Source organism: Hypanus sabinus, chromosome 16 (genome assembly GCF_030144855.1).
Source record: "Hypanus sabinus isolate sHypSab1 chromosome 16, sHypSab1.hap1, whole genome shotgun sequence".
In the NCBI taxonomy this organism is placed as follows: domain Eukaryota; kingdom Metazoa; phylum Chordata; class Chondrichthyes; order Myliobatiformes; family Dasyatidae; genus Hypanus; species Hypanus sabinus.
In genome coordinates, this window is record NC_082721.1 from 85,120,966 (window position 1) to 85,148,650 (window position 27,685).

General features: G+C 39.5%; 1 protein-coding gene across 1 annotated transcript in view; it reads left to right on the forward strand.

Annotated features, from left to right (window-relative positions):
• Nucleotides 1-27,685, forward strand: part of LOC132405928 (voltage-dependent P/Q-type calcium channel subunit alpha-1A-like) — a 393,641-nt gene that overhangs the window by 325,386 nt on the left and 40,570 nt on the right. Inside the window, exons 39-44 of the mRNA XM_059990909.1 lie at nucleotides 4,950-5,055; nucleotides 6,421-6,528; nucleotides 11,975-12,075; nucleotides 15,477-15,586; nucleotides 18,946-19,081; nucleotides 23,975-24,088. Of these exons, the coding sequence (XP_059846892.1) occupies nucleotides 4,950-5,055; nucleotides 6,421-6,528; nucleotides 11,975-12,075; nucleotides 15,477-15,586; nucleotides 18,946-19,081; nucleotides 23,975-24,088 (675 nt within the window). The remainder of the gene's footprint in view (nucleotides 1-4,949; nucleotides 5,056-6,420; nucleotides 6,529-11,974; nucleotides 12,076-15,476; nucleotides 15,587-18,945; nucleotides 19,082-23,974; nucleotides 24,089-27,685) is intronic.

Consider the following 27,685-nt stretch of genomic DNA (forward strand, 5'->3'; position numbering starts at 1 on the left):
TCAATTGGGAAGGATAGAAATTGCCATTTATTTAATGGATCCAAACAATATTTTTTAAAATATATTTGAAAATATAAAGTTATTTAACAAAAAGCACACTCCCCTTCCTGTGGGTTGCATGACTTTTGTTGTGTGTTTCAGACAGGGCAGTGCAGTTTCTCTACAGGTATTCTCATCAGGTATTTAGGCTGAAGGAGAGCAACAAGTACTCTTCGAGTTCACCTCTGAACGTTTAGCTGTTACTAACGTTTCCAGCTATTACCTATTTTCTTTCTGTCAATGCAGTTCTAACCTGTATTGGTCCCTTTATTCCCTCCATACCACACACCTAGTTAATCATGAATGCGTTCTGTTCATCCTGCATGCTGCGGTGTAAAGATGTGCCAACATTGAAAGGCACGTCATGTGCAAAACAATGAGGCAACCCCAACTATTATCCATGATAGATAAATTGGTGATGATTTACTTGTCCACATCATGGCATATGTATTGTTAAAATCAATTTAATTACTTTCTCAATTGCAAACATTATGAATAGTATTAACTGAAATACTGCAAATTCTATCCTCCAATAAAACTAGAGCAGAATACCTCATTAAAAGTTCCAATGTTGGCAAAATAATGCACCAAACCGAGGCATGAATTCTCCACTTATAAGTGCACAATAATTCATGATTTCCTCTCTTTTCTAGCCCATGGATATTTCTTTTCTATTTTGTCTTTCTTCTCAAACTTTTTTTTTAAAATCCTTAAGGCAATATAAACTTCCAGTTTTTAAGCATTAGGGACTGGTTGTGAAGGCAGCAATTTTGATCACATGTAGATGTTGTTGCTGGACTCAGGCTGCAGAAAATAAAGATGCTCAATCTTTGCTTTAGATCATGCTTTAGTGCTGCAGAGTTTTTGCTGCCCGGTTCTCCTGATCTTTGCCCCTCACTTATTACTACCCTGTTCTCAGATACCTCCTCCATTCACACACTTTCTGTGGGAGATCAAAGAAATTTCTCCCAGGAAGGGGCATTCACCGTCACGGCCATTCCAGTTGAAGGAGAACCACACAGAGTAATCTACTTCCCAAATATGCCCTTGGTTTGCTTTATTTACAGGGAAAGGTAGCAAAATTCAGACACCAATAAATATCTAGAATAGTTATCATGGAGTTCATATTACTTTATACCTTTTCTATAATAGCCAATCAAGTCCTTTGTACAGTATGTTAGACAATAGGTTGAGATGGTGTAGGAAACATGGCTTAGAAAACTGCTGGCTTAAAGTGCAGAGTATTAGAACAGCCTGGGATCACAGACTAATTACTGTTCACACTGAGAGATTTTTTCTCCGTCCTTTGCCTGATGCCCCCCACAGGGAGATGATTTAAAACAGCAATTGGTTAATGAACAGTAGTGGCTGATCTTGTACCCTACCTCATGGAAGTTGTCCACCCTCCCCTCTGATACTTTTCAGCCTTGGATGGTCCATACATACCCCTCCCCATTCACTACTGAATGCTACCCGCCCATTTCTACTGTTCCTTAGCTGTTGACCCCTGACAGTAAGCAATTTCAGTTAGTACTTCATCAGCCATCCTTCCTTGCCCTTCCTGTCTCTGAATTCTGCTCCAGCACTATAACCTTAGATCTCTTGTGTTCCCTCACTGCTGGACACCCAAGATCATTCCCAAGTGCAATTGTTTTTTTGTAGGTGATTATAGCTGCAGTTGCCAAGCCAAAACCTCTGGAATCCACTCAATAAATAAATCTCTCTCTGCTATTAAGATGATCATTTAACCTCTCTTCTTGGCCAAGCTTCTACCTACCCTTTTATCTACTTACGTGGCTCAGCTTTGATGCTGTATTTGACGATGTTCGTATGAAGAAACAGAGGAAATTTTTACTGCTAGTCCAATGAAATAGCATTCATTTCATTAGAACAGCAACAAAAATGGCCCCAGTATAAACCATAACTAATTACTTTTACAGTAATTATTGTTTATATTGTTCAAAGACATCAAACGGTTGCTGTTGTTGAACAATATACACATCTAATTACGCCAAGATATATTTCACTGTGATTTCATAACATCCCATTCAACAGGAACAGTACCTCAAGCCAATTTTGTTAGTTAGTAAAAATTTTTGGCTATATTCCATGTTCTAATTTCACCATTCCTTTACTATTTTTGATTAACATAAATCTATTAATATCAGTTTAAAATCAATGCCATTTGTAGAAGAGTTCCAAATTTCCCCTACACTCTACAAATACGACTATTTCCAGCCTTTAGTCTCAGAACCCTGACAAACCCTCAAAAGTAAGCAAATTTTAATCTTCATAACCTGCTGCCAGTATATACTTTAGCTCCTTTCAGTTTCCCTTTATCAATTCCCCCCACCATTGACTTCTAAATTTCAAACAAAGCAACTTAGTCTGTATAATTACTTGTCATAATTGTCGACACTTGGACCTCTTATCATCTTTATGAATTTTACACTGTCCATACAAGCACAGTCCATCATTCTACGATCATTCTGCTTCCAGTACTCCAGGTGTAGTCTAGCCAGGACTTTGATTAACTTGGGGGGGGGGGGGGGGAAATCATCTGCCTCTTGAACTCCAGATATAAAGGCCAGCATTATTCTATTATTCTTTGGGAACTGTCCATGAGTTTTTAATGACCCAAGTATCTGGATCTCTAAATGCACCTCCACTCTATCCATCTTTCATTTGTCCAGCATTGATTCCTATATTTGACACAACATATGTTTAAACTTATGCCTTATCTAAATTGCTGTGGCACTGCTATCTACTATGTTTGTCAAACCTGAACATGAAGATGTTGATGCCACCGTCGAACACATTCCCTATGCTAATTACCTCAGTAATTAACTAATCCACCAATCACACCTTTCAATCTGGAAGCAAACTGCTGTGTATCTGATCATAAATTCAAAGCTTTCACAAACAGTGGCAGTAGATGATGCCAACATTAGGCGTTCCAAGAATCATCTAGCTGGTAAAATTCTCTATCAGAAGGAAAGTTTCATTTTGGGGGTGATACTTTCAAAAAAAACATTCACAAAATCGATTCCCAACATCTCAGACATTCTGACAGTAGAGCCAGCCTCTTCATTTCTGGATCACACGACGACTGATGGAAGAACAGTTTACACTCAGAACCTGCCCAAATATTTTAAGAAATTTAAATATTTTGTTTTGTTTTTTTTGTAATTTGTCCTCTGATCTTTACCTTCTGGTTTCCACATGTGTTGCCATTCATCTGTAATTTCCCCCTTCGATCCATGGGCTTTTCCTTTATTTTCCTCACCTTCATCTTCTTTGACATTCCATGTTCTTCCTGATAAGGCTACAAGGAGTGCCAGGAAATGTCTGTGCTGTTGGGAAGAATGGTTTATTAAGCCTGTTAATGCTCTTGCATTCCATTTCTGAGCTGCTGTGGCAACGACCACATGAACCATTTTACCATCAGTTGAATAACTCTTACAGCAGTAGTGAGTTAGGTAACCCTTACTTAATGTACCCTCCTCCCTGCACCACAACATTGCTGCAGAGATGTTGATCGCTTTACCTTGGACCCAAGCAGCTTCTGAGTACACACACAAGATTAGTCATTCATTGACTAAATCAGTCCTGTTACATATTCCCAGAGATTCTGCCATGCAAGAAGAGAGTGAATTGAAGTTGCCAGAGATGTGTCACAGTTGGATATGGACTCCTTGGTAATTCATGAAAATTACTGGGTCTCTGGTGACATTGTAATAAATTCTAGAGAAGCTCCAGTGGTGGGCACACACTCATTTTTTGGCAAAAGCAAAATGCATGCATCAGTTGGAGTCTGTGGCCTTTGCATCAACTCCCTGATGATGAGTGGTTGACCATTTCCCACTCCCAGGAGCAAAACTCAGGCAAGACTCCATTTTGGATTCTGAACCAAAGAATAGCAATTCTGGGGTGAGCAAACCTCATGTTTCTGTCAGGCATCTTATATTCAAAAGTCTGTCCAGCTGATATTAATACTGTCCAAACTCTTCTGAGTTGTACTTCTCAAATTTATTTTACCATTTTATCAAATATAAGATGACAGCTCCCCACTCTGTTTGTTGGGATACTGATACCAAGACAGAGATTTTTATACAAGCTTTTAGAGTACAATACAGACAACAAATACAAAAATATTGTGGCTTTACTCCCCTTAGTATTTCCTTTAAGGAACCACCTCTGGAACAATTGAGCTTTAAATGGTCCCAACCATTCCTCAATCAGCACAAGTCAAGTTCTGTCACTTTTTTACACTTGCTCATGTGTAAACCTCTTTTCATCCTGTCTTTACCATGGTCTTCTTCTCCGCATTATTCTCTCCTCCCTCCCTCTCCCATTACTGGCATTACACTTCTCTGATGAAAATATCTTTTAAGTCATTCCATTACTTCAATTGCAGCAAATGCACCATCTCTAATTCACATAGGAACAAATGGATGCCGCTGTTAATGATCTCTGAATGATGCTCCATTGCACTGGGAGAGCAGATTTTAAGCATTAGCATAGCTGCGAATGGAATCCAGTGTCTTATCCTTAGAAGCTTCTGTGTTTAGTGTAACTGCATTGCTTGTTCTGTGGGAGTATCTGTGTGCATGCTGCATGTGTCTGCATCCCTCTGTGTTTGTGAAATGAATGTCAGTACCTCAACTGGATCTGAGAATGCCCATGCATTGTGTTCTGTCCCGCGGACTATGTGCGTGTGCGTATGTGTCTGAGAGAGTGAGTGTTTGTGTGGATGTGTGTGCATTGTATTTGATTGCACCTGTGTCTAAGTACATAAATGGAATGAATTGTTTGAAGCTATATTGAAAGGAGCCTCAATTGCCTCTGCTTTGCACCAGATGGCTAATGGTGCTTTGGGCTAGGTCTGTTGTGTGATTGCTTCTCCACAGAGGCTCTTGCGAATGGACTTGCCAGTTGCCGAGGACAACAGCGTGCATTTCAACTCCACTCTCATGGCTTTGATTAGAACAGCCTTGGACATCAAAATAGCTAAAGGTAAGGCTGTATCACCAACGTCAAACTGCGGGAAATAATAAGCTAAGAGAAAATTCACGCGAAGGCATCCAGGCATTTGCTGAGCATCTGATTCCTGCGGCATCATGAGATAAAGGAGCAGAATTAGGTCATTCAGCCCATCAAGTCTGCTCCACCATTCAATCATGACTGATTTCTAACCCCATTCTCCTGCCTTCTCCCCATAACCCTTAACCCCATTACCAATAAAGAATCTATCTACCTCCACCTTAAATACAACCATTGACTTGGCCTCCACAGCTCTCATTGATAATGAATTCCACAAATTCGCCGCCCTTTGGCTGACAAAATTCCTCCTCTCAGTTTTAAAGGTACAACCACTTTTTCTGAGGTTGTGCCCTCAGATCCTAGACTTTCCTACTACATCATTTCTATATCCACTCTGTGCAGGATAACTGTCATTATGGGGTGATCATTTACTTTCCTTTGTTTACAAGATGTGAGCATTGTTGGCTGCAACACTTAATGCACGTCCTTGGTTGGCTGTGAACTCTCCATTTCAGAGGTCAGTCACATTTGATCACATTGCTGGACTCACACATAGGCCAGACTAGGCAAGGACTTTCTCCTATTGAGGCATTACATCCAGAGGGTGCACGTGGGTCAGGTTGATGAAATCCTCCAAGTGTTTTCTTACCCCTTCAAGTCAGTAACCTGAATGAATCACACCCTAGTCAGGAGCCTAGTCCGACTGTCTAACGTACTGCCACAAAACAAAACCTGCTTTAATTTCTCATCACGGCACTTCACAGCAATCTGTAATCCCTGTTAGGAACACACAGTCACTTAATCCCTCAAACCTGGTGAGGTCAAGCCAGATCTGTAACATAACCTATTGCTCCATTTTTCTCAATACCTTATTTAATTAGAAATTTACCAATCTCAGATTTAAACTTTACATTTGATTCAGTTTCATATCTGTGACAGGATCTCTGAATTCCCACTGCCCAGGCTCTAATTATTAGTTTTCCCTAATACTGGACCACAATCAGCAAAAGTGGTTTCTATTAATCTGCAGCTCATTCCCCCTTAATAGCTAAATATTTCAAGGCATGCAGTAGCTACAGGGCTATTTTGTTTCTGGACAAGGAAAATATCCTGCCGAAAGTAACTCTTAATGGCCTATACACTGCAAAGTATAGTGACGATGCCGAATCAACCCCATGTGCTAGTTATATTTGAAGATACAAACGTTTGTATTTTAATATGGTGGCAGAGGAAATATAGCTCCTCATAGGTTGCCCATAGAGACATTTCTTGCAGCCATAATGGCTTAGTCAGCAGTAAATGTATTGATCAATCCCATATTGCCTACTTCTTTGTTAGGAGGGGCTGACAAGCACCAAATGGACCGGGAGTTGAGGAAGGAGATGATGTCCATTTGGCCAAATCTCTCCCAGAAGACAATTGACCTGCTAGTGACACCTCATAAATGTAAGTAAAGCTTTATTTTGCTTTTCCCCTTGCCATCTCCTTAGATTTTAACCAACCAGTTAACCAGATTCCTGCCACGATTTTGTCAGTAATGATCTTGTGACAGGAACATGGCTTGAACAAGATGGCCATTTAACCTCTTCTGCCAATCTTAGATTTAAAATTAGGAATTGATCTACTACCAAATGCCTGTTGAAATAGAGTTCCAAATTTCTATCAATCTCCTGCATGTCTTTCCTAACTTCATTCCTGAAAAGATTGGCTCTAAATTTAGACCTTGCTGCCCAGCCAAGAACTCAGTAATTGATGAAAACTGTTTGTCTCCATCAACCCCCAGATAGCTTCCTGTACTATCTTGAAAACTTCAATTAAATCTTCCCTTGAAATGTGAACTCTAATGAATACAGGCCTAGTTGTGCAATTGTGTCATGTAATTTTGTTCAGGCTCATTGGTAAACCAGTGTGATGGCTCATTTAATACATCCTTTATTGTGCTGCCTGGAACGGCTTTCAGCCATCCAATGCTCCTTGTGTGGTCTAGCCTGAGCTTGAGTTGCTGAAATATTACTATATTACTTCTACTCCTTTGCACAACAATCCTCTGAATGTGAAGATCAGGATTCTATTACCCTGTTTAAGTATTTTCCGAAACAGTGGAAGGTATTTTAATCATTTGTGTACCTGGACCTCGACTGTTCTTGCTTTACATCATTTAGACTTTATCTGTTCTATTTTTAGGTGTAAATAAAAGAACATATACTTACCTGCATTGAAATCTCTCTACCACGGCCTTGCCCATTTGCTCAATCAGCTAAAATATTTTTGTAAGGTTAGATTTTAATGCACTGCCTACTGTTCCTGTTTTCATTTCATATGCTCAACTGTCATAATGAACCAAAGTTTCCAATTTCATCTCCATTTTCTGAAAGGCAAAAAACACTGCAGCCACAAGCTATATGCTACATGTTTGTTTTGTTATCAGCAGTTCCTGATAGCTGGATTTCCTCACTTGCTTAATCAACAGTGAACCATTCATGCTCTGAAACCAGTGTTTCTCTGGTATAGAGTAGTGCTGTACATTTCTGATGGTGAAAACTTAAATCCAAGAAATGGTATTCTGGATTCAGGTCCTGATCTTAATCTTCAACACTGCTGCTTTAAATTTTGGCAGCAGCAATTAGCTTGACAACTTTGGTCTATATGCTATCATAGGCATGCCCTCTGTTCTCTCCTCGTACTCTCCAAAATTTAAAACATGCTTGTTTTCTTACATTTACAGTACAGATGAAGGGTCATTCGCCTGAAATATTGGCTCTCTCTCTCTGTTTGACCATCTGAGCATTTCTAGTCATTTCTGTTTCTGCTCTAGATCTCCAATAATTGTGATATTTTTATTGTTGTTTTTCACCTTGTACTTTACAAGACCTAAAAACATAAGGAATAGGAGCAGGAGTCGGCCATCTGACCCGTCAAGCCTGCTCCGCCATTCAATAAGATCATGATTGATCTGGCTATTGACTCATCACCTACCTGCCTTTACCCCATAACCCTTAATTCACCTGCTATGCAAAAATCTATCCAACCTTGTCCTAAACATATTTACTTAGGTAGCCTCCACTGCTTCATTGGGCAGAGAATTCCACAGATTCTCCACTCTTTGGGAAAAGCAGTTCCACCTCATCTGTCTTAAATTTACTCCCCTGAATCCTGAAGCTATGTCTCCTAGTTCACTACCAGTGGAAACAACTTTCCTGCCTCTATCTTATCTATCCCTTTCATAATTTTATATTTCAATAAGATCTCCTCTCATCCTTTCTAACAAGTACAGTCCCAGGCGACTCAATCTCTCCTCATAGCCTAACCCCCTCATCTCTGGAATCAACCTGGTGAACCTCCTCTGCACCACCTCTAAAGCAAGTAAGGAGACCAGAACTGCACACAGTACTCCAGATGGGCCTCACCAACATTGTACGCCATCTGCCAGACCCTTGCCAGTCACTTAACCTATCTATATCTCTCTGCAGACTCTCTGTATTCTCAGCACAATTTGGTTTTCCACTCAGTTTAGTATCATCAGCAAACTTAGATATACTACACACTGTTCCCTCTTCCAGATCATTAACGTACATCATGAGCAGTTGTAGGCCCAGCACCAACCCCTGCGGCACACTGCTCACCACTAATTTCCAACCAGAGTAACAATCATGTATCCCAACTCTGTTTATTATTGGTTAACCAATCCTTTATCCATGCTAATACATCACCTCAACTCCATGCATCTTTATCTATCCTCAACCGGGAAATCCTGTCTGTTGTGGCGGACGGAGCAGATAATTCCCTCCCTCTCCCTTCCCAGTTTCACTCTGCCTCCTCCTTCAGCTGCCTATCATCTCTCATGATTCTGCCTTCTTCTACTACGCGGTGCTTTCCCCTTACATTCCTTCTTCACCTTTCCTGCCTGTCGCCTCCCTGCATCCCCTCCCCCACCCCTTGATCTTTCCTGTGATTGGTTTTTCACCTGGCACCTTCCACCCTCCCCCCACCTTCTTTATAGGGCCCCTGCCTCCTCCCTCTTAAGTCCTGATGAAGGGTCTTTGCCCGAAACATTGACTGCTCATTTCCACAGATGCTGTCCGACCTGCTGAGTTCCTCCAGCGTGTTGTACGAGATGTTACACTAACTGGCCTACAGTAATCTGCCTTTTCCCTACATCCTTTTTTTTGAAAAGTGTTGTCATTCACCTTCTTCCAATCTGCCAGGTCCTGCCCAAAGTCCAGAGTGTTTTGGTAAATTATCACCAAAGCCTCAACTATAACCTCTGCTGTTTCTTTCAGTGCCCTGGGATGCATTCCATCAGGACCAGGGGACTTATCTATCCTTAGGCCCACAAGTTTGCTCAGCACTACCTCTTTAGTGATAGCTATTGTATCGAGGTCTTCACCTCACATCCATAACATCTCTCTTTGGCATGTTAGACGCGTCCTCCACCGTGAAGACCTACACAAAATAGTAATTCAAAGCCTCAGCCATTTCCTCATTACCCAATGTCAATTCCCCCTCTCATCCTCCAAGGGACCTATGTTCACATTGGCCACCCTTTTCTGCTTTATATAAGTATAAAAACTTTTACTATCCGTTTTTATATTTTGTGCTAGTTTATTTTCATAATCTATCCTCCCTTTCTTTCTTTATTGCTCACGTGGGTCTTTGTTGCTTTTTAAAATTTTCCCAATCTTCCAGTATCCCATTAGTCTTGGCGACTTTGTACGCATGAGCTTTTAATTTGATGCCTTCTTTTATTTCCTTAGTTATCCAAGGCTGGCTCTCCCCACCCTTGCTGTCCTTGCTTTTAACTGGAATATACTTTTGTTGAGAGCCATGAAAAATCTCTTTGAAAGTCTTCCACTGTTCCTCAACTGTCCCACCATATAGCCTGTGTTCCCAGTCTAACTTACCCAACTCATCCCTCAACCCATTGAAGTCTCTCTTGTTTACACCTGATACACTAGTTTTAGATCAAACTAGTGCACTCTCCATTTGTATCAGGAACTCAGTCATACTGTGATCACTCTTTCCAAGAGGATCCCCAACTACAAGATCACTAATTTTACCTGTCTCATTGCACAGGACCAGATCCAAGACAGCATATTCCCTTGTAGGTTCAGAAACATCCTGTTCAAGAAAGCTACCACATATGCATTCTGTGAAGTCCTCCTCAAGACTGCCTTGACCAACTTGATTCACCCAATGTACAAGTTAAAGTCCCCCATGATAACTGCTGTTCCATTCTTACATGGCTCAGATATTTCTTGGTTTATTGCCTGTGCCACTGTATGGCCATTAAATCACCAATCTTGTTATGAATATTACGAGCATTCAGATAAAGTGCCCTACACTCATTGTGCCTTTAAAATCGAATAATCTTTGTCTCTTACGCACTTGACCTTTCTCCTTTTACTTTATCTTTATCCACACTTTTCCATTTTACTTTATCCATATTTCTTCAATCTGTTGAACTCCCCCCCCCCCCCACATTTAGTTTACAGCCCTATCCACAACCCTAGTTATGCGATTCACCAGGATCCAGGTCCCATCACGGTTCAGGTGGGGCCCATCCCAATGGAATAACTCCCTACTTCCCCAATACTGGTGCCAGTTTCCCATGATTTCAAACCCACTTCTCCCACATCAATCCTTCAGCCATGCATTTTACTGTAATCTTCTTAATCCTGCAGTGTTCCAGAGAAAATTCCTGCTTTGGTGTCTTCATCCTAGATTCTTCGTTATGATTTCTGAGTTCATTTTCTGAGAGTCATCCTTCCTCAAACTCTTGGCTTAGCTTCTCTTTATAACTAGTCTATTGTAACCGTACTATTCCAGTTCCTCCTCTTCCCCAGTGTGATAAATCACGCTGGACTGATTTATCCTTTTACCTTGGGCAACAGATTATATGCATTCCCATGAGGTTAGAACAATACAGGATTGAAGTTTTATTGTGATTCTATACTCACATTAATATACGATTGTCTAGAGAATTCTGCTCAATTATAAAAACTTTCTTTCCATGTAAATCATAAATACAAGAGGCAAGTGATGACAACGAACTTTTTATTTTCTCTTTATCACTTTGCTGCCATGGTTATATTGATTTTCTGGAACTTTATTAAGCACTTTACAACCACAGTAATATTGACGTTTTGCTTTTTATTGTTAACTATGTATCTTCCTACCATTTTATTACTGGAGAAATACAACTGCTTTATCTGGCACAGGTTATAGTTATAGTGTGAAATTCAAAGCAGCTGGTTTAACTCACAACACTTGGGTCCACGAGCTGTTCAGGTCTGTGAGGTACTCGGGTGGCTTGAACTCTTCCATCCCATAACTGATTCTTCTGGCAAGTGTGTTGTAATTAGCAAAGAAACTAGAAATAGGAGGATTTTGTTTGTCGCACAGCTCAGTGAGGATATAAAACCCACAATCTGGAATGATAAAAGATTCAGTGAGAACTCTCATTGCCTAAAGACATGTACTTTCAGGGTTTTAGGGGAAGAGTTCCATGTGTGGGGTAATTTAAAAATTAAGGTATGATTATATTGTAGGATTCTGTAACAAGGCATCTCATTGCACTCAGGTTTATGTGATAATAAATTAAACTAATTTAATCTTGGCTAATAGGTAACTCCAAAGCTGATTGCTTATGTATTTTGCTTTCTGTGGAGTTGCCTTCATGAAAAAGCACTTTAGTTAATGTAAAATAAGTTGGTCAAAAAATGTATTCACCCTAATGACTGCTTGAAAAAGTTAACCAGTTTTAGGAATTTGGAAGAAAATAGGTGAAAAACTAACAGAAGTCTGGGGGTGGGATGTCAGCAAGTAACTTACAGCGAGGTTAACTTTTGTTTCCTGCTTTCTAATTTATCCTCTCACCTTCCCCCTCCTGCAGCTACGGATCTCACGGTAGGGAAGATCTATGCGGCCATGATGATCATGGAATACTACCGGCAGAGCAAAGCTAAAAAGCTACAGCTACTCCATGAGGAGCAGGTACTAGTGTAGCAGAGAGCATCTATTCAATCACAGACTTTATCAGACAGCACCCTAAAAAAACGAGAACTGCAAAACAAAGACTCACCCAGAGAAATAACAAAGCTTTCCTTAATTTGCTCGGCTTACAATTTTGCTTTGTGATGTTTGCTTCTTGCACATTCCCATTCATTGGCCTTCACATTAGAATTCACAATAGCAGAGAATGGAACTTTCCTTTGGCAATGCTGAGCTTCCAACCTGGTTATTTTTGCATCTCAGCAAATCTGGGGTATCCAAACCATGGAGTATGCATCATTCGACCTTCCTATCTGGTTCCTCTTCATGTTACTTTCTGATGGTGGCAGGCTTGCGGTGTTTGAAATGGGTCGATCCAAGAGCAAAACTGCATTGCAGCACAAGCTTTAATTAATATCAGGATGTTGAAATGCAAAGGGAACAAGACTCAATCTATGAGAGGCAGAAATTTGACTTCAATCTGTGCAATGAAGACACAATATGATATCAGCTGTGATAGTCTACCATACAAATTCATTTCTATTGTCTCCAAAGGAGAATAACCAGCCTTCGCTTTACGTCACATTTAACACAGTCAACCAAGGAAAAAAATACAAGGAAATTGCTTCTGAGGATCCATAGTTGGAAGATAAATCTCAACATTCCTCCAGGTCCTTGGTCTGGAGTTAAACATATTTAACAAATGTTTGTATTTCAGTGATATCTCCCATGGTGTGCTGGTAGTGGAGGAAGCAAAAGTTTAAGGTGATAGATGGGATGTCAGCCAAGCAATCTGCTTTGTCCTAGATGGTGTCAAGCTTTGAATGTTGTTGAATTTTGTGAACATTTTTTTATATAAGACCTCTGAATTTCCTCAAGGGATATTAGTGCTTGTAGATTTCCCATACATTTCTCAATGATTTGTTCTCTGTAGTTAATTCTTCCAGGTCAGGATCCTATTTATTTTGAATGCTTTGTGACCTCACATAGTGCACATGTATGAAACTGAGCCAGTTGCTGCTTCTAGTCATAGATTAGCGTGGTGTTAAAATTATCCATCAATAACCAGTGTACAACTGAAGACGACAAGCTTTAAAATGCACTCAATATTAAGTGTTACTTAAAACACTTTAAAGCATCTTCCACATCCCTTCCTAGACGCACCAAAGTGCTTTACAGTCAATTAAGTACTTCAAAATTGGGGTCACTCTTGGATTTGAAGCTAATGCCCAATTCACACACAGGAAACTCCAATATGCAGCCACATGATGCAAGTCAGTGTCTTCAGCAAAAGGGGGAGAGGAAGGGTCAGTTTGACAAATACTGCTAAACATCTCTGTTTGGAAATTTCACACAATCTGTACAAATACTCGTATGGCATATCCTGTTTTTGGTTTATTATCATAAGCCAGTTTTAACATTTAAGGCACATTCAGACCTTAGACAGCCATGTCAAACGTAGTTTGTAAGCAACCAAAATTTGTTGAGATTGCCAAATTAATTTTATGCAAATGAAACTGTTATTCAATGAATAGTTGGTTGAACTAAGTTGCTCAGGTGATGGCGCTGATTTTGACTGGGCAGTTTATCAGTTCACATTGGCTCATTGGTAAAAGGAGTACGCCAAGTTACGGTCTTCCACAATGGCATCAAAAAAGTTTGTTCTTTTTGTTTTTGCCAACCTACAATGTCAATCAAAAGAAAAGAGTTTCATCTTGAAGACTGTTGGGAAAATAATGGAGAAAGGTCTACCCCGGATTTCATTTCTGCATCTTGCCTTCAAAGCACTGAAGAGATGCTAGTTACCTGCATGATCTTTCTTTTAATGAATGCTTTGGGTTCAGATGACATTCATTTACTCAGGATGGTCATTTAACATTAAATCTGTCAGCAGATTGTGAAATCTTCCAAAAGCAAATTTAAGACATTTACCAAGTTTAAATTACTATCCTCGGGAGCTTCTTCCAAACAATTGTAAAGCACATAATAATCCCAGGAGTCAATCTGTATCCCATTTTCACTTTGCTTAGTTACCCTGCTTCTTCAGTCAGTAGGTGAATGACCTGCTAATGGTCCACTGCCATTGTTGTTCTGAAGTCATCTCCTAGGAAGGCTGTTGCATCGGTGTGAAGTATGTGTCTCCTTTCCTTGTCCCAAGAGTGGATAATGATTTCTCCCTCTTCTTCCTGCAAAAGGGCATGGGAACATGAACCATAGGAACACAACAGGACTATATATTGTAACGTAGTCTTTGCTAAACTTCAAGTTAGAACATGGAGACACAAGAGACTGCAGATGTTGGAGTCTGGAGCAACATAAAGAAATTTAGTGGGTTAAGCAGCATCTGTGGAGGGAAATAAACAATTGACATATCGGGTTCAGGTGAATGGGTCTCATCCCAAAATTTTGACTGTTCATTTCTATCCACAGATGCTGCCTGACCAGGTGAATTTCCTCCAGCACTTTATTTTGATCGTGTTACAGCAGTCTTCAATCCATTGAAAGTGATAACCTTTTTGAAATTTAACCATGAGATGTCGATGGCAAGGCCTATACTTACTGACCATTTCCAAATTAACCTCTGTTTCATAGGCCAGTAAAGAATCAGCCAGATAGCTTTGGGTCTGGACTCATCCTTATACCAGATCAGGTCAGGCTTAGAGGGTAAGAGGAGCATTGAATTAATGTCATTTTGCAACATCCTGCTAATTTAATGCTCACCATTACTGGCATTAGAAGTTCATATCAGGTGTGTGAGATGCATTCAATAGGCATCAAGTTCCCCATGTGAGATATGAACTCTGCCCCTAGGCAGTCTATCAAACATAATGGAATCTTTTATCCTCCATTATTTCTTTGGAGGCTATCTTTAAGGAACACAATGATATTTTTAAGGGGATTTTCTTTGGGTATGTTTTTTGACATTTGTTCTGAAGTCTGAAAGTAGCTTATTTGAGCTTTGCATGGACAGCTTTGATTGTCTCTGTCTTGTCATGGAAAGAGAAGTATCTGGTCTTCAGTCTAATCGCATTGAACCTTACCCTAACTTCAGACATAGGGGGCTACTCTCCCTCTTCCACTTCAGCCTAAACCTCCCCCATGATATAAATTTCTACATCAAAAATGTTTTCATAAGCTATGTTTTCCCTATGCAATATGATTAATGTGACAGAAAATAATCCGATTCCTTTTTATGTAATATTTATAAGCATTAATTTATGTGTATATTTAGGATATGAGTTAGCTTGCACAGAACCATGGTGTTAAATGACCTCCTTTTTCCCAGAATCCACAGGGACCTGGGAAGTAAATGAATCTTCTTTGGCATCACATTCTGAATCTGATATCTTCATTCCCATAAGTCTGTCTGATGCCAGCCCTAGGCCATGTTATATCTCACACAGAATCGAACGCCATTACTATTTCAGCGCATGGAGCCACCGTCACCTACCCAGGAGATGGATCCAGGGCAGAGCACTTTGCCGGAGCAGCAGCATCTATCTGGGAATGCCCTGTAAGTTCCAATGCCAATGAGTTCATTCATAATGTAATCCATGGATTTAACAGGCCAAGAGGATTAGATGCTGCAAAGTTGAGAGTGGATTATTAGGTTAATCACAAATCCCGAAGTAAATCCCTACTGGAACTACTGTGCAGAAAAATCACTCAAGTTAGTGAAATATGTAAATTATGTTTACACTTAAATTGTACAGCTGTAACTTATTTCTTTAGTTTTGCTTTATTCCACCTCGAGTCAGGAGGGTGAGCTGATCTACATTAATATGATTGACATCACTATTTATCTGACCTTCTGTGGGATCCACAGGCTACAAGGTAAAAAAGGTATTTACTCCACACTCTCACTCATCCATTCACTGAGAGGTATTTCCACCAAGTTCACTGTGCTCTTTAGAAACAATCAAAAACATAAATTAAGTCCTGGTATGATAGTTGAGAATAATATTTGTAATTGTCCTCTGTGATTGTAATTTTCACTGGGACACTAAATCTCCAATGTAATTATATTTGCATCCTATCCATATTTGGTTTTAGATACAGGTACATAATCAGATTGGGATTTGTGGGTCCTGAGTTCAGATTAGGATTTGAATTCACTTGGGTTATATACCCATTTCAAGTTAGGACTATTTTTTTTTACTTGATTTGCACCTTAAAATCAAAATACACATGTTGCTGATGTTGCTTCATCGATATTTCTAAACTTCCTTACTGAGATGATTGAAATAGATATTCAGTATCAGAGAATTCAGACCACATTCCACACTATTTAATGATTCACGTGAGCTTGTTCCTAGTCATCTCACTCACATCAATATATCCCTCTATTCTTTTTCCCCCTTGAATGTGTATCCTGCTTTTCCATTTACCATTTGATACATTTGCCTCCACCACTCCCTTTAGGAGTGAGTTCCACCCATCCACCACCCTATTTTTTCCAAACTTTGTAATTTCTTTGCTCTTTCAATCCTTTAATTGATTGGATCATCAATATCTCTAACTGAGAAAGTAGTGCTGGACCAACAAGACTGAGAATGGGAGGATACATTTGTGCCTGAGGTTAACGTTACATACAGAATGCACAAGAAAAAGCTCCCAAGTGCTAACTTAGCTCAATTAGTCTTTGAAGACTTAACTGCTTAAGTTTCTGTATTTGCTCAGTAATATGCTGAACTGTTACCGCAGGAGAAATTCTTTTATGCTCCAAGCATGCATCTCTGCTGTTACACTCTTCAGAATCATTTCTGTTTAATCCAAGGTAGGCACTGAGACTGAGATGACGTCAGTCTATATCTGAACAGAGTTCTGCATTTCCAAATGTTCTTGGATTAAACCTCAAATCAATGCACAAAACCCACAGAGCAATAACACACATATAGACTAACTGTAAATACTTTTTTTTTTTACACTCTAACAAGCCTTCTCCCATCCTGCTGTATTAATCCTAATTCCACGGCCCCTCTCTCTCATGTGTGGATGTTGCCACCACAGGTATCAGTTTGCTGAGTGCTGATTATGATGTGAGTTCCACTAGAAATTGTTAAAGGTGCCACATAACCAGATGTTGTTATGACTGCCAGAGGTGGCTTTCTCAGAGTTGGCTAAAACCAGAAGTTCCTCAAATGGTTCTATAGTCAATGACAGTCCTCTACGATGTTACCAAAAGGAGCCAACTCCAACTTTTATGCATGAAACTACCAAGTTGCCAGGAAAAAAAACATACTTTTTATTTATGTTCTTTGGGAAATACTATCCATCATCATAACCTACTCTGGCCTACATGGATAAGGTTGTCTCTGACCTGCCCCAGAAAACCATTCAGTTTAAGTGCAGGTAGGGAGACTATAAAAACACGTTTTGCCACCACAGGTCCACACCTTATGAGGGATGAAACAAGAATACAGTTTTCTACTTTCCTATTAATCCTATCCATGTTCATTATACTGGCTCCCTAAGCATGTAGAGTTGAAAATTCTCCTTTTTGCTTTTAAATCTTCCAATCTTCTTAAAAAGCAAGAGACAAAAACTTGTAGGAGGTAGTATGGAGCCAATAAAAGACCCCAGTAATAAGTGTACCAGAGGACTAAATTTTCATTATTTTCCTTCATTAAGACAGTGATACTAATTACACAATTCCCTCATAATCTCAAACTGAAACACTCCGGTCCACCTCTTTACCTTGGGGATCCTGGTCAGCATGGACCAGTTTGGGCAAAGAGCCTTTTTCAATTCTGTTTAACTTCATGACTCTACTAATGCACCCTTCTCATGTGCACTTTTTACAATAAAAAGCAGATGCCATTGTCTGTATCACCTAATGAAATACTCAAAGCATAGTTGTTGCAAAATATAGGAAATATATATAAACAAACATTTGCATAGTAATAAGCTAAGAATACTAAACTGAGGAATGCCTTTTGAGCATGTTTTTCCACTTGTATCACCAATTGTAACGTAGACCTTCCCAAATTTACAATAAGATTCTGAACATGAACAGTTCACAAAGTGGAAATACAGCCACCTAGTAATTTACTTAAATAAAAAATATAGATCAATCAAGGGGAACATTTGTTGAATGGTGGTTAATCATTCAGATATCTCTGCAAAATGAAAGCTTTCACTCAGTTCTGAAGAAGGCCTTTGCCACTCTGACCATGATTTTACTCTGTCCAGAATGCAGTGGTGACCTCATTTGAAATAATTCATGCAAAGAGGTCCAATAGTGACTAGGCCCTGCCAGAAGAAGTTAGTTCACACACATAGACACCATTATGCCCACACCCTCTTTGCAGTGAACTGTGCAATGGCTGTTCCTTGAAGGCAATGGAATGGAGTCAGAAGTCCACCTCCAACTAGGCAGGAGTAAAGCCACCCTCTAATTCACCGCCTCATCTGAGGCAATGGGCAGCGTAATAGAAATGGCCTTTGGGAAATGATCTATAGTCAGATACTGGCGAGAGAGCTTTATATTGTTTCTAAACACTCATATTGGTTTCAGAAAATGTCACAGTATTTAGCACTCACCCCTCACCTTGATAAATCACAAGATCAGCTGAATGAGGGTGTAGTCTGCATTGCTTTTAGAAAGGGTAGCTTCCTTCACATAACTTTTGCACATTGTTTCCTCCATATTCTTTGCTATGATTGTTACCCTGAGAAACATCCATGAGAAGTGCCACTTCTCTAAGTCAATTTCTGTGTTCCAGTGTAGAAGGGTACACTATTGTTCCTTGAAGCTTCTGTTTAACATCTCACAAGGAAGGTGATGTACTAAGATGTTCTGCCTTGTATTGACTAGTTTCATTATTATATGTACTGATGTCCTTACTAAAGGCATGATTCCTCTGCCCAAAGACCACAGGATGGGATTATGAAGGAAAGTCAATCTTGGGTCACAGATCGAGCTCAAAAAATGTTTCAGCAGACGGGGGCTTGGAGTCCTGAAAGAGGTCGATCTGAGGAGATAGAAGACACTCGGCCAAACTCTCAGGTACAGGTTGTCAGAACATATCTCAAGTTGCATTACTTAATATTGCAGAATTAATTAGTGTTTATTTCTTGTAGTCATTTGTATCAAGCAGACAGTGGCCATCCACACATGAATCCAGTTTCAGAGAAGCTCATTAACAACACTTCTGAATGACAGTGGCTTACTCTGCCACACATACCTGATTGGATGTCCTAGAATTTGTGGTCAGTAATGAGATGAACTCAAAGAAAAGCCTTCCCGTAATGATGTAGTGGTCTTCTGGCATGAATTTCCTTAAGTGTAAATTCATGCTCATTGGCTGTGATATAATTGTCACAAGAAATATCAAAGGGGAGTTGAAGGCATATGTGAAAGAGAACAAGTTACAGGACCACTGCAGATAAGGAACTAATAGGCTGGTAACCCTTACAGCTAACATGGACCCATGGGCTAAATGGATTCCTTGGTGTCATTATAAGTAGTAGCTGGCTGGCTACCCAAGTAAAGAATTCTCAGCCCATAAAAAATGGAATAATTGAAAAGCAAAGTAGCACGTACACTGGTAATCTCAAATAAGGGTAAAAATGTTGGAGTTATCCAGCTAATCAAGCAGCAGCTCTGGAAAGAGAAGCAGATTTAACATTTCAGTTTGAGGACAACCTGAGCCACTAAATATCCAGTATTTTTGTTTATATGCTGAAACATTGTCGATAATAGTATTTTGTATGCAAGTGAATTAAAATGTACGTACCTAAAGACACACAAGATGCTGGAATCTGGAGCTATAAACAACCTGGAGAAAATCAGCCAGTTAAGTAGCATATCTGGAAGGAGGGGGTCCTCATGCAAAGTCTCAATGCGAATCATTAACAACACTCTCTCCTCCTCCCCCCCACCTCACTGAATTGTTCCAGTAGATGCTTACTAAAAGTAAAACTTTTGGACATGATACTTTACCTGGCAGGACCTGGGATAAGCACACGGTTATGATTTCAGTTCGGTTTGAGTGCAACATCTAGCTTGCAAACTTCCAATGATTGCTTTTGAATGGAGTGCACAAGGCTGCAAACAACACACCTCATGAAGGAATAATTGAATCGAAGAATTGCTAAGATTTCTGAATTATTCAACCCATGCATAAGTATGCCACAGTTATTGTTGGAGTGATAATGGTGAATGCCATTGTTTAAAAATCAGAATTTCTCCATAGGCTGTTGTTCGCAGTAATGTTACTAACAAAAATATCCAGGCCTGGCTGCTTTCTACAAGTCTAATGCAAGTTGGTGGTTGTGCATTTAAAATATTTACTAATTTGTTACCCAAGATATCATCAAGTGCTGAATTGCTGAATGAGTTACTGGTTAATCTAGATATATAACACATCTAAGCCTCATCACTTTTTCCTAATTTAAAAACTTGCTTATATAGCACCTTGTCGCATCTCTTGTAAACATAACAAAGTGCTACAGATGGGGTCAAGTACTTTGAAATGCACTGAATGGTGTAATGCCGGCAAATATGAGAGTTGTTTTAATGTACACGTGATAGAAGGTGGCTCTGTTAGTGTTGATTAATGTTGATCAGGATAACATTCATGTGATTTGACTCATAACATTGTTTATTTTCTAGCATTAACCAGGAATTGCTGGTGATGGGGAGATAGCAAGTGAACTAGGGAAAGGATCTGTAGACATGGGATGACACAGTAACATAGCAGTTCGCATATCACTCTTGCAGTGCCAGTGACCTGGATTCCATTTGGTCATTGTACACTCGCCTGCTCCAGTTTCCTCCCACATTCCAAAGACAAAGGCTGTAGGTTAATTCGTCAGATGGGTGTAATTGGGCAGCGAGAGTTCGTTGGACCAGAAAGTCCTTTTAACGGTGCTGTATCTCTAAATAAAATAAATGAAAACTCAAGATCTACTAATTGGGGTTTATCAAGGTAGATGAAGGAATGAAGTTGGATGCCTAGAATTTGGTAAAAAGGTCCTAAAATAAAACGAAAGTCAAACTGTAGATGCTGAAATTTGGAGCAATACACAAAATGCTGCCGGAACTCAGTGTGTCAGGTCACATCTACGGAGGGAAATGACAGTTTAGTCAACATTTCAGGCTGAGACCCTTCATCTGGGCAGGTAAAGGTTTGGCCTGAAAAAAATCAACTGTTCATTTCCCTCCATAGATGCTGCCTTAACCACCAAGTTCCTCCAGCATTTTGTGTTTTTGCATAAAATTGGACACTGAACATTCAGAATAGAGATAATCAGAAATTTCTACATGTGGGGATAGGGAATCTTTGCAATTCTTTACCAAAGAGTACTGTGAAGACTTTAGTATCTTTAAAATAAGGATGACAGATTTTTAGATATTGAGGGAAACAAGGGATTATTACAGGAAACTGACAGTGAGGTAGACACCAGTTATGTTCTTATTGAATGTATTATTGTTAGCAACATTGTGAAACTCCGTAATGCAGAGAATTCAGTAAATATTTTGCAGGTCAGACACAAAGAAACAGAATTCTTTCCAACCAATAAGCTTCCATCAGAACTGTGAAAAGTTGGGAATGTGAAGAGGAAGAACACTACAAAAGGAAAGATTTGCAATGGGACAGGGGCAGGAGAGATTAAATACTTTAAAGGGAGGTGAAATAAATCATAATCAGGTTTATTACTACTAACGTATGTTGTGAAATTTGTTGTTTTGTGGAAGTGAAAGCAGGTGAGATTAGGAAACAGAAGAGTCTAGAAACAAAAGACAATGGGTGAAGTAGAATCAAAATCATTGAATCTAGAAGTTGTCATGTGCCTACAATAAAAGTGAGGTTATGTTACTTTAGAATGCACTGCCCTTCATTGGAATTGGGAAACAATGTAGGTCCTCCATCTCTGCTTGTCCATATGGTCACATACAGATATAGAAGGATTCATCATTGCAGTTTCCGTAACGATATTTCTGACCAGTCAAGGGCATTAACCCTGAGCTAAACCCTCGCACCTGGAAGACCGATGGATCATTAACCTGTTTGGAATGGGTAACCCTGCCAACAGCCAAAGCACAAGCCCTGACTCCAGCCAACATAGCTCTCCAGGTCATTGAGGCACTCAAGCTTCTAAACCCTACAAGGTTTTGGCCCTCTTGTAGGTTAATTGGAATAGTGGCGGTGTTTCAGACAGGGAGAGAGGTGTCTAACAGTCAAACTAACACACTAAATGTATGGATTCCACAAAGCAGTCACCCAGCCCATTTTGGCAACTCACGTGCAAATCAGCAAATACATAACATAAAACTGAATGAAAGTAAGGCAAACTACTCTAAAATCTGTATGGAGTGCCAGAATGCTGCAAAGAAGAGAAAGGAAAACAACTGCAGGTGATTGTCATCAAGCATTTTGTTCAGGTATTTGGGATAGCACATAAGGAAACAACATATTCTTCCTGTAACATACATGCCATTGATATTATTGGTCAAAGTGAGAAAATAATCCTTTAGTGGGGTGCAAAAGACAAAAAGTAATGAAGCAACAAGATTTGCCTTTCTGTAGCAATTTTGACAACTACAGGATGTCCAGAAGATTTGACCTCCAGTGAAGTACTTCTTTAAGTGTAGTTACTTGTGTTTCAGGAAACGGTGCAGGCAACTTTGTTCTTAACTATTCCTTTTCTGGGGATATGTACGTCACTGGTGGTCAATATTTATTCTTCATCTCTAATTGCCCTTCAGAAGGTGGTGATGAGCCAATTTAGGACTGGATAAACTGATGACTAGTTTTTGAGATGTTGATTCAAGAATAAAGATTGGACCAAGGCACTATAGTGATCTCCAGACTAGTATTGTGGGGTCTTTTACATAATGGAGCTAATATTAACACTAAAGTTAATGAAGAATAGTGGACAACTGGGTTGTGGGAGTGACAGAAAGGGAGAGAGCATAACTCCAAATTGAACCCTCATTTTGCCTGATCTGAAAGTGTACTACACTGTTACTGAGGATAGAAGATGGTGAAATTTTCAATCCCCTGGCCCAATAGCCTTACAAAGCCAATGAGTTAAAAGTTTGTCATATGTTGTAAATATTTGAAAATATTGAGGCCTTAGTTACGACAGTGACTATACCTGTTCAGGCACCCAAATAAAATGATGGTGAGGATACAAGACTCATTGAAAACACTGATTCATTGCTGCGAACTTATCCAACATAATTGCTATAAAGTTCTTCTTTATCCTGTGTATCTCAATCCTCAAATTCACTCATGAAATATCTTTATGGAGTATTATCATCACCTCAGGAACTGCAACATTTCAAGAAAACATCTCAACAAAACCTCCTCAGAAGAAGGCATAATCAACCATTCTTCTTCCTCCAAGGGTCCAGCCAAGTTGAGTGAAATAAACACTGCTGCATCAGGATTCCCTAACAACTGCTGACTCAGCTGTCAATTTTAAATATAGAATTGATGGATCTTCAAGAACCAAAAGCACTAAGTAAATGGAGAATAACTGAATATTTTGAAGTAGTACATATCCTGTTTTCTAGAGGGTGTTATGAGTTAGATCTCAAGTCAACCAGCATTTCATTGAATAAGCATGAAGGGCTGAATAGCCTTGTTCATCCATTCCTCATTAGTTGGCAAAGAACAACTAAAGCTGGCCTTGCCTACTTCCCATAAATGATGAAAAATAAACAATTAGTCTGCAGGCTAATTATCTGGTGGAAGCCCCAATCAAAAATTCCCCTCTCCTTTTAAGCTTGTTTCTGTGAACACATTGGGCAGGTGATGGAATATACACCTGGCAAACACACATTCAGGAGCAGCAGAGAGTACGAGGAGCCTTCTGGCTCACTCAAGTACAGCTGTGGCTGATGTTTCCTCCCCTTTAATACCCCCCCAAATTTGGCTTTGTCTTGCAGGCTGTGGAGATGCAAGAAATGGGGAGGGACGCCTACTCGGACAGCGATCATTATCTCCCGATGGAAGGCCAAAGTCGAGCATCCTCCATGCCACGACTACCAGCAGGGAACCAAGTGAGCTCAGTGAGACTTACTCTGCTGCGTCCTCTATCGCGTGCCATTAATATAACTCTTTCAATGTGACCTATGCCAATGAGTACACACCCAGAAGCATTACTGGAGAAATCATTAGGTTCCAAAATAAGCCGAAAGGAATTGTTCTTTCAGTTTATGCCCAGAAAAGCTAGAAACTAATAAATGGGAAGGGATTTATCCTCAATAACTAGGATTAGGCAGCAGTTTCCAAATTGCTATTCACTTCTGAAATCTGAAGACACAAGAGACAGCAGATAAGACCATAAAGCCTTAAGACATGGGAGTAAAATTGGCCCATTTGGCTTACCAAGGCTGCTCTGCTATTCCATCATAGCTGATTTATTATCCTTCCCCTGCCTTCTCCTCATAACATTCAATATCCTTACTGATTAAGAACCTATCAACCTCCACTTAAATATACCCAATGACTTGGCCCCATAGCCCTCTGTGGCAATGAATTCCACAGGTTCACCACCCTCTGTCTAAAGAAACTAACTCATCTCTGTTCGAATGGTAAATCTTTCTATTCTGAGGTTCTGCCCTCTGGTTCTAGAATCCCTACTATAAGAAACGTCCCCTCCACATCCACTCTATCCAGGTCGTTCAATATTCAATAAATTTTGATGAGATCACCACCTTATTCTTCTAAACTCCAGTTAGTACAGGCTCAGAGCCATCTAACAGCATTAAAAGATGATGAAATCTGGAGGAACTCAGTTGAGCTAAAGCAACTGTCGATATTTCAGGACAAGATCCTGCCTGAGGCTTTGACCCAAAATACTGATCTCCATATATGCTGCTTGACCTGCTTTTCACTTCAGAAATGTTATGCTTTTGATTTCAGTGGAATTCAACTTCAGAAATAGAATACAATTTCTACTGGATGCTATTGATTTGTAGGGAGAGCATTAGCTAGGTCTATCTGGGAAGATTTTTGACTTTTGGAAAATTTTGCTGAAAATTTCACTTGTCAAGCCAAGCAAAGAACCAATGTTTTAGTGCAGTGCATTGAGACCTGAACTCTGACCTATGCAGTGAAATAGTGAGATCTCAAATGCTGAGTAGGAATGCAACCAAAAGTAGGAATACTCCTTTTAAATAAAGATGTTATCCTTGGCAAATGCAACACTGAAAGAGTTAAAGTGATTTTTAAAAGAAATTGTTCGCTTTTTTCCCTTCAGCATGTTTTCAATTCTTTTTTAGTTTCACAAACATTCCTATAATAGGGAAAGTGTCCTACTTACCAACATTAAATGTGTGATAAGCATCTGTTTTGTGATGATTGACAGAGGACACTTAAGATTTGACTAGACTTCTGACATGGTGAATGGCCTTCAATAACCAATAATCCACTCAGATGGAGGCCAATAAATGTAACACTATAATCAAGAAACAAAAGAAACAGAGAACTGACCACCTGCTAGACCAACATCAGTGGGAATGAATGTACATTTCCTAGAATGCTCGGCTATAACTCTGGAGTTATCATACAGATAGGCACTTTGGCCCACCAATTCACAATCTATTTTAATTAATTTGGTTGATGGAATAAAATGTCATACTTCCAAATGATGATGCTAAACTAGCTGGGATTGTGAGTAACAAAAAGTATGCTAGTTTAAAATAAGTTAAGTAAATGGGCAAGTACCATGACAAATGGGATTAAATGTGAAAGTGAGGTATTTCATTTTGGTGCATGGAAGGGTAAATTTTTAAATGAAATGTTGATACTTAGATAGACCCAGTTGACCTTGTATGCACATCATTGGGAACAGCAAGCAATTAGGAAGGCAAATGCAATGCTGGTCTTTATTACAGAAGCATATCAGTGTAACTATGTAGTACCTTAGTGAAGCTGTATCTGGAGTATGATGGTCTTCTTACCTAAAAAAGGATGTACACAATGGAGAGGGTGTGCAAGATTCACTAGGTTGTTCCTGGTATGATGTGTTTGCCACGTGAGTAGAAGTTGAATCGATTGGGCCCATATTCCATTAAATTTAGAAATTTGACAAGTTAGTCATTGAAAATTGATTCTCCCCCACCCCCCCCCCCCATTTTATGGCTTTACAGGCTGACTACAGGGAGGGTATTTATGCTGGTTGAGAAGTCTAGAACCAGCGATCACAGTTGAAGTATTAAATTTAGGCTATTTAGGGCTGAGATAAAGAGAAATTTCTTCAGTCAGCAAGAACTGTATCTTCAGAGTTCTCCATTCCAGAGAGCTGTAGAGGCATGCACATTGAATTTATTCAACCTTGACATTAAGGGAATAAAGGGATATAAAAATAATACTGGACATTGGGGTCAAGGCATAACCTTGATATATGGCTGAGCAGGTCTGAAGGGTCAGATGCCAATACTTACTGTTAAGTCTTATGATAAGTGATGATGGCAAGGCTACAACGACACGAAGGGATTAAAAATGCTGTGATAAATTTCTGCTAAATGATTCAGAACTACTACCTTCTGAAATAAAAACAGAAAATACTCAAATTTCTCAGTAGGTCAGGCAGTACCTAAGAGAAAAAAACAGTTAACTGTTCAATATCTTTTCATTAGAAGCAGAAAAAGTTAGAAATAAACCATGTTTTCATTTATGGGGGGGGGGGGTGGAGAACCTAAAAGAGATGTCTGTGATTGGGTGTTGATCAAAAGAGACAAGTGATAGTGGTGCTGGCCAATAGAGGGTGCTGAAGGCTTATTAATCTCATCAAATCTCTGGAGAAGATGTGAATAAAAGATGATGAATGAGAGAAGAAAATGAAAATAAAAGAATGATTTAATTATGAGATATCAAAATACTGGAAAATTAGTTGCTGGAAACACTTGTATTGATGTTTCCTCAGAACTGACCAGCTTAAAACAACCTGAAATGCCCAGTTATTTAAAATTGACTAGGGCTTTAATGGGATTAACTGTTATATAAGATGCTGAATCTCAAGTTTACATGAGACTTTTTTTTTGGAACAGTTCAAGATTTTGATGGGAATAGGATGGAAAATTCAAATGACAGATAACTAGACACTCAGGATCACCCTCAAGAAATGAATTCTTCCCAGCAGTCAGCCAAAGTGCATTCCTCACATCGGGATTACATTATGAATATTAAACGCAATACATTAAATTGCTGCTTGTCCATAAAAGGGATTCTGGATGGTGAGAAGAGAAGGAGTAAAAGGGGCAATGCCCCTTTTGGTGCAAAGAAAAAATGCTGAGATAAGTGTTGGTGGACAAGAAAGGTGAATCAGATAATTGCAGAGGAAATGCATAGCATGCAAGGGAGAGGAGGGTACATGACAGCATCACATTGTAAGTAGGGAAGAATCATGGAAAATTACCCACTGATTGTGGAGCCTGGTAGGATGGAAGGTAAGGATAAGCGAAACCCTCTTGTTCTGAGTAAAAGTAAGAGCAGAAATGTGAGAAAAGGAACAAACACGCTTGAAAGGTCTGTAAACTAATAAGAACTGGGAGAATGAGGTTCCTCTCATTCTGTCATCTCTGCCCCTATGGGAGCATTTTTCACAACAGTTTTCCTAAGATGTTTTCCTTTTTCTCTTAAACTTGGTTTTG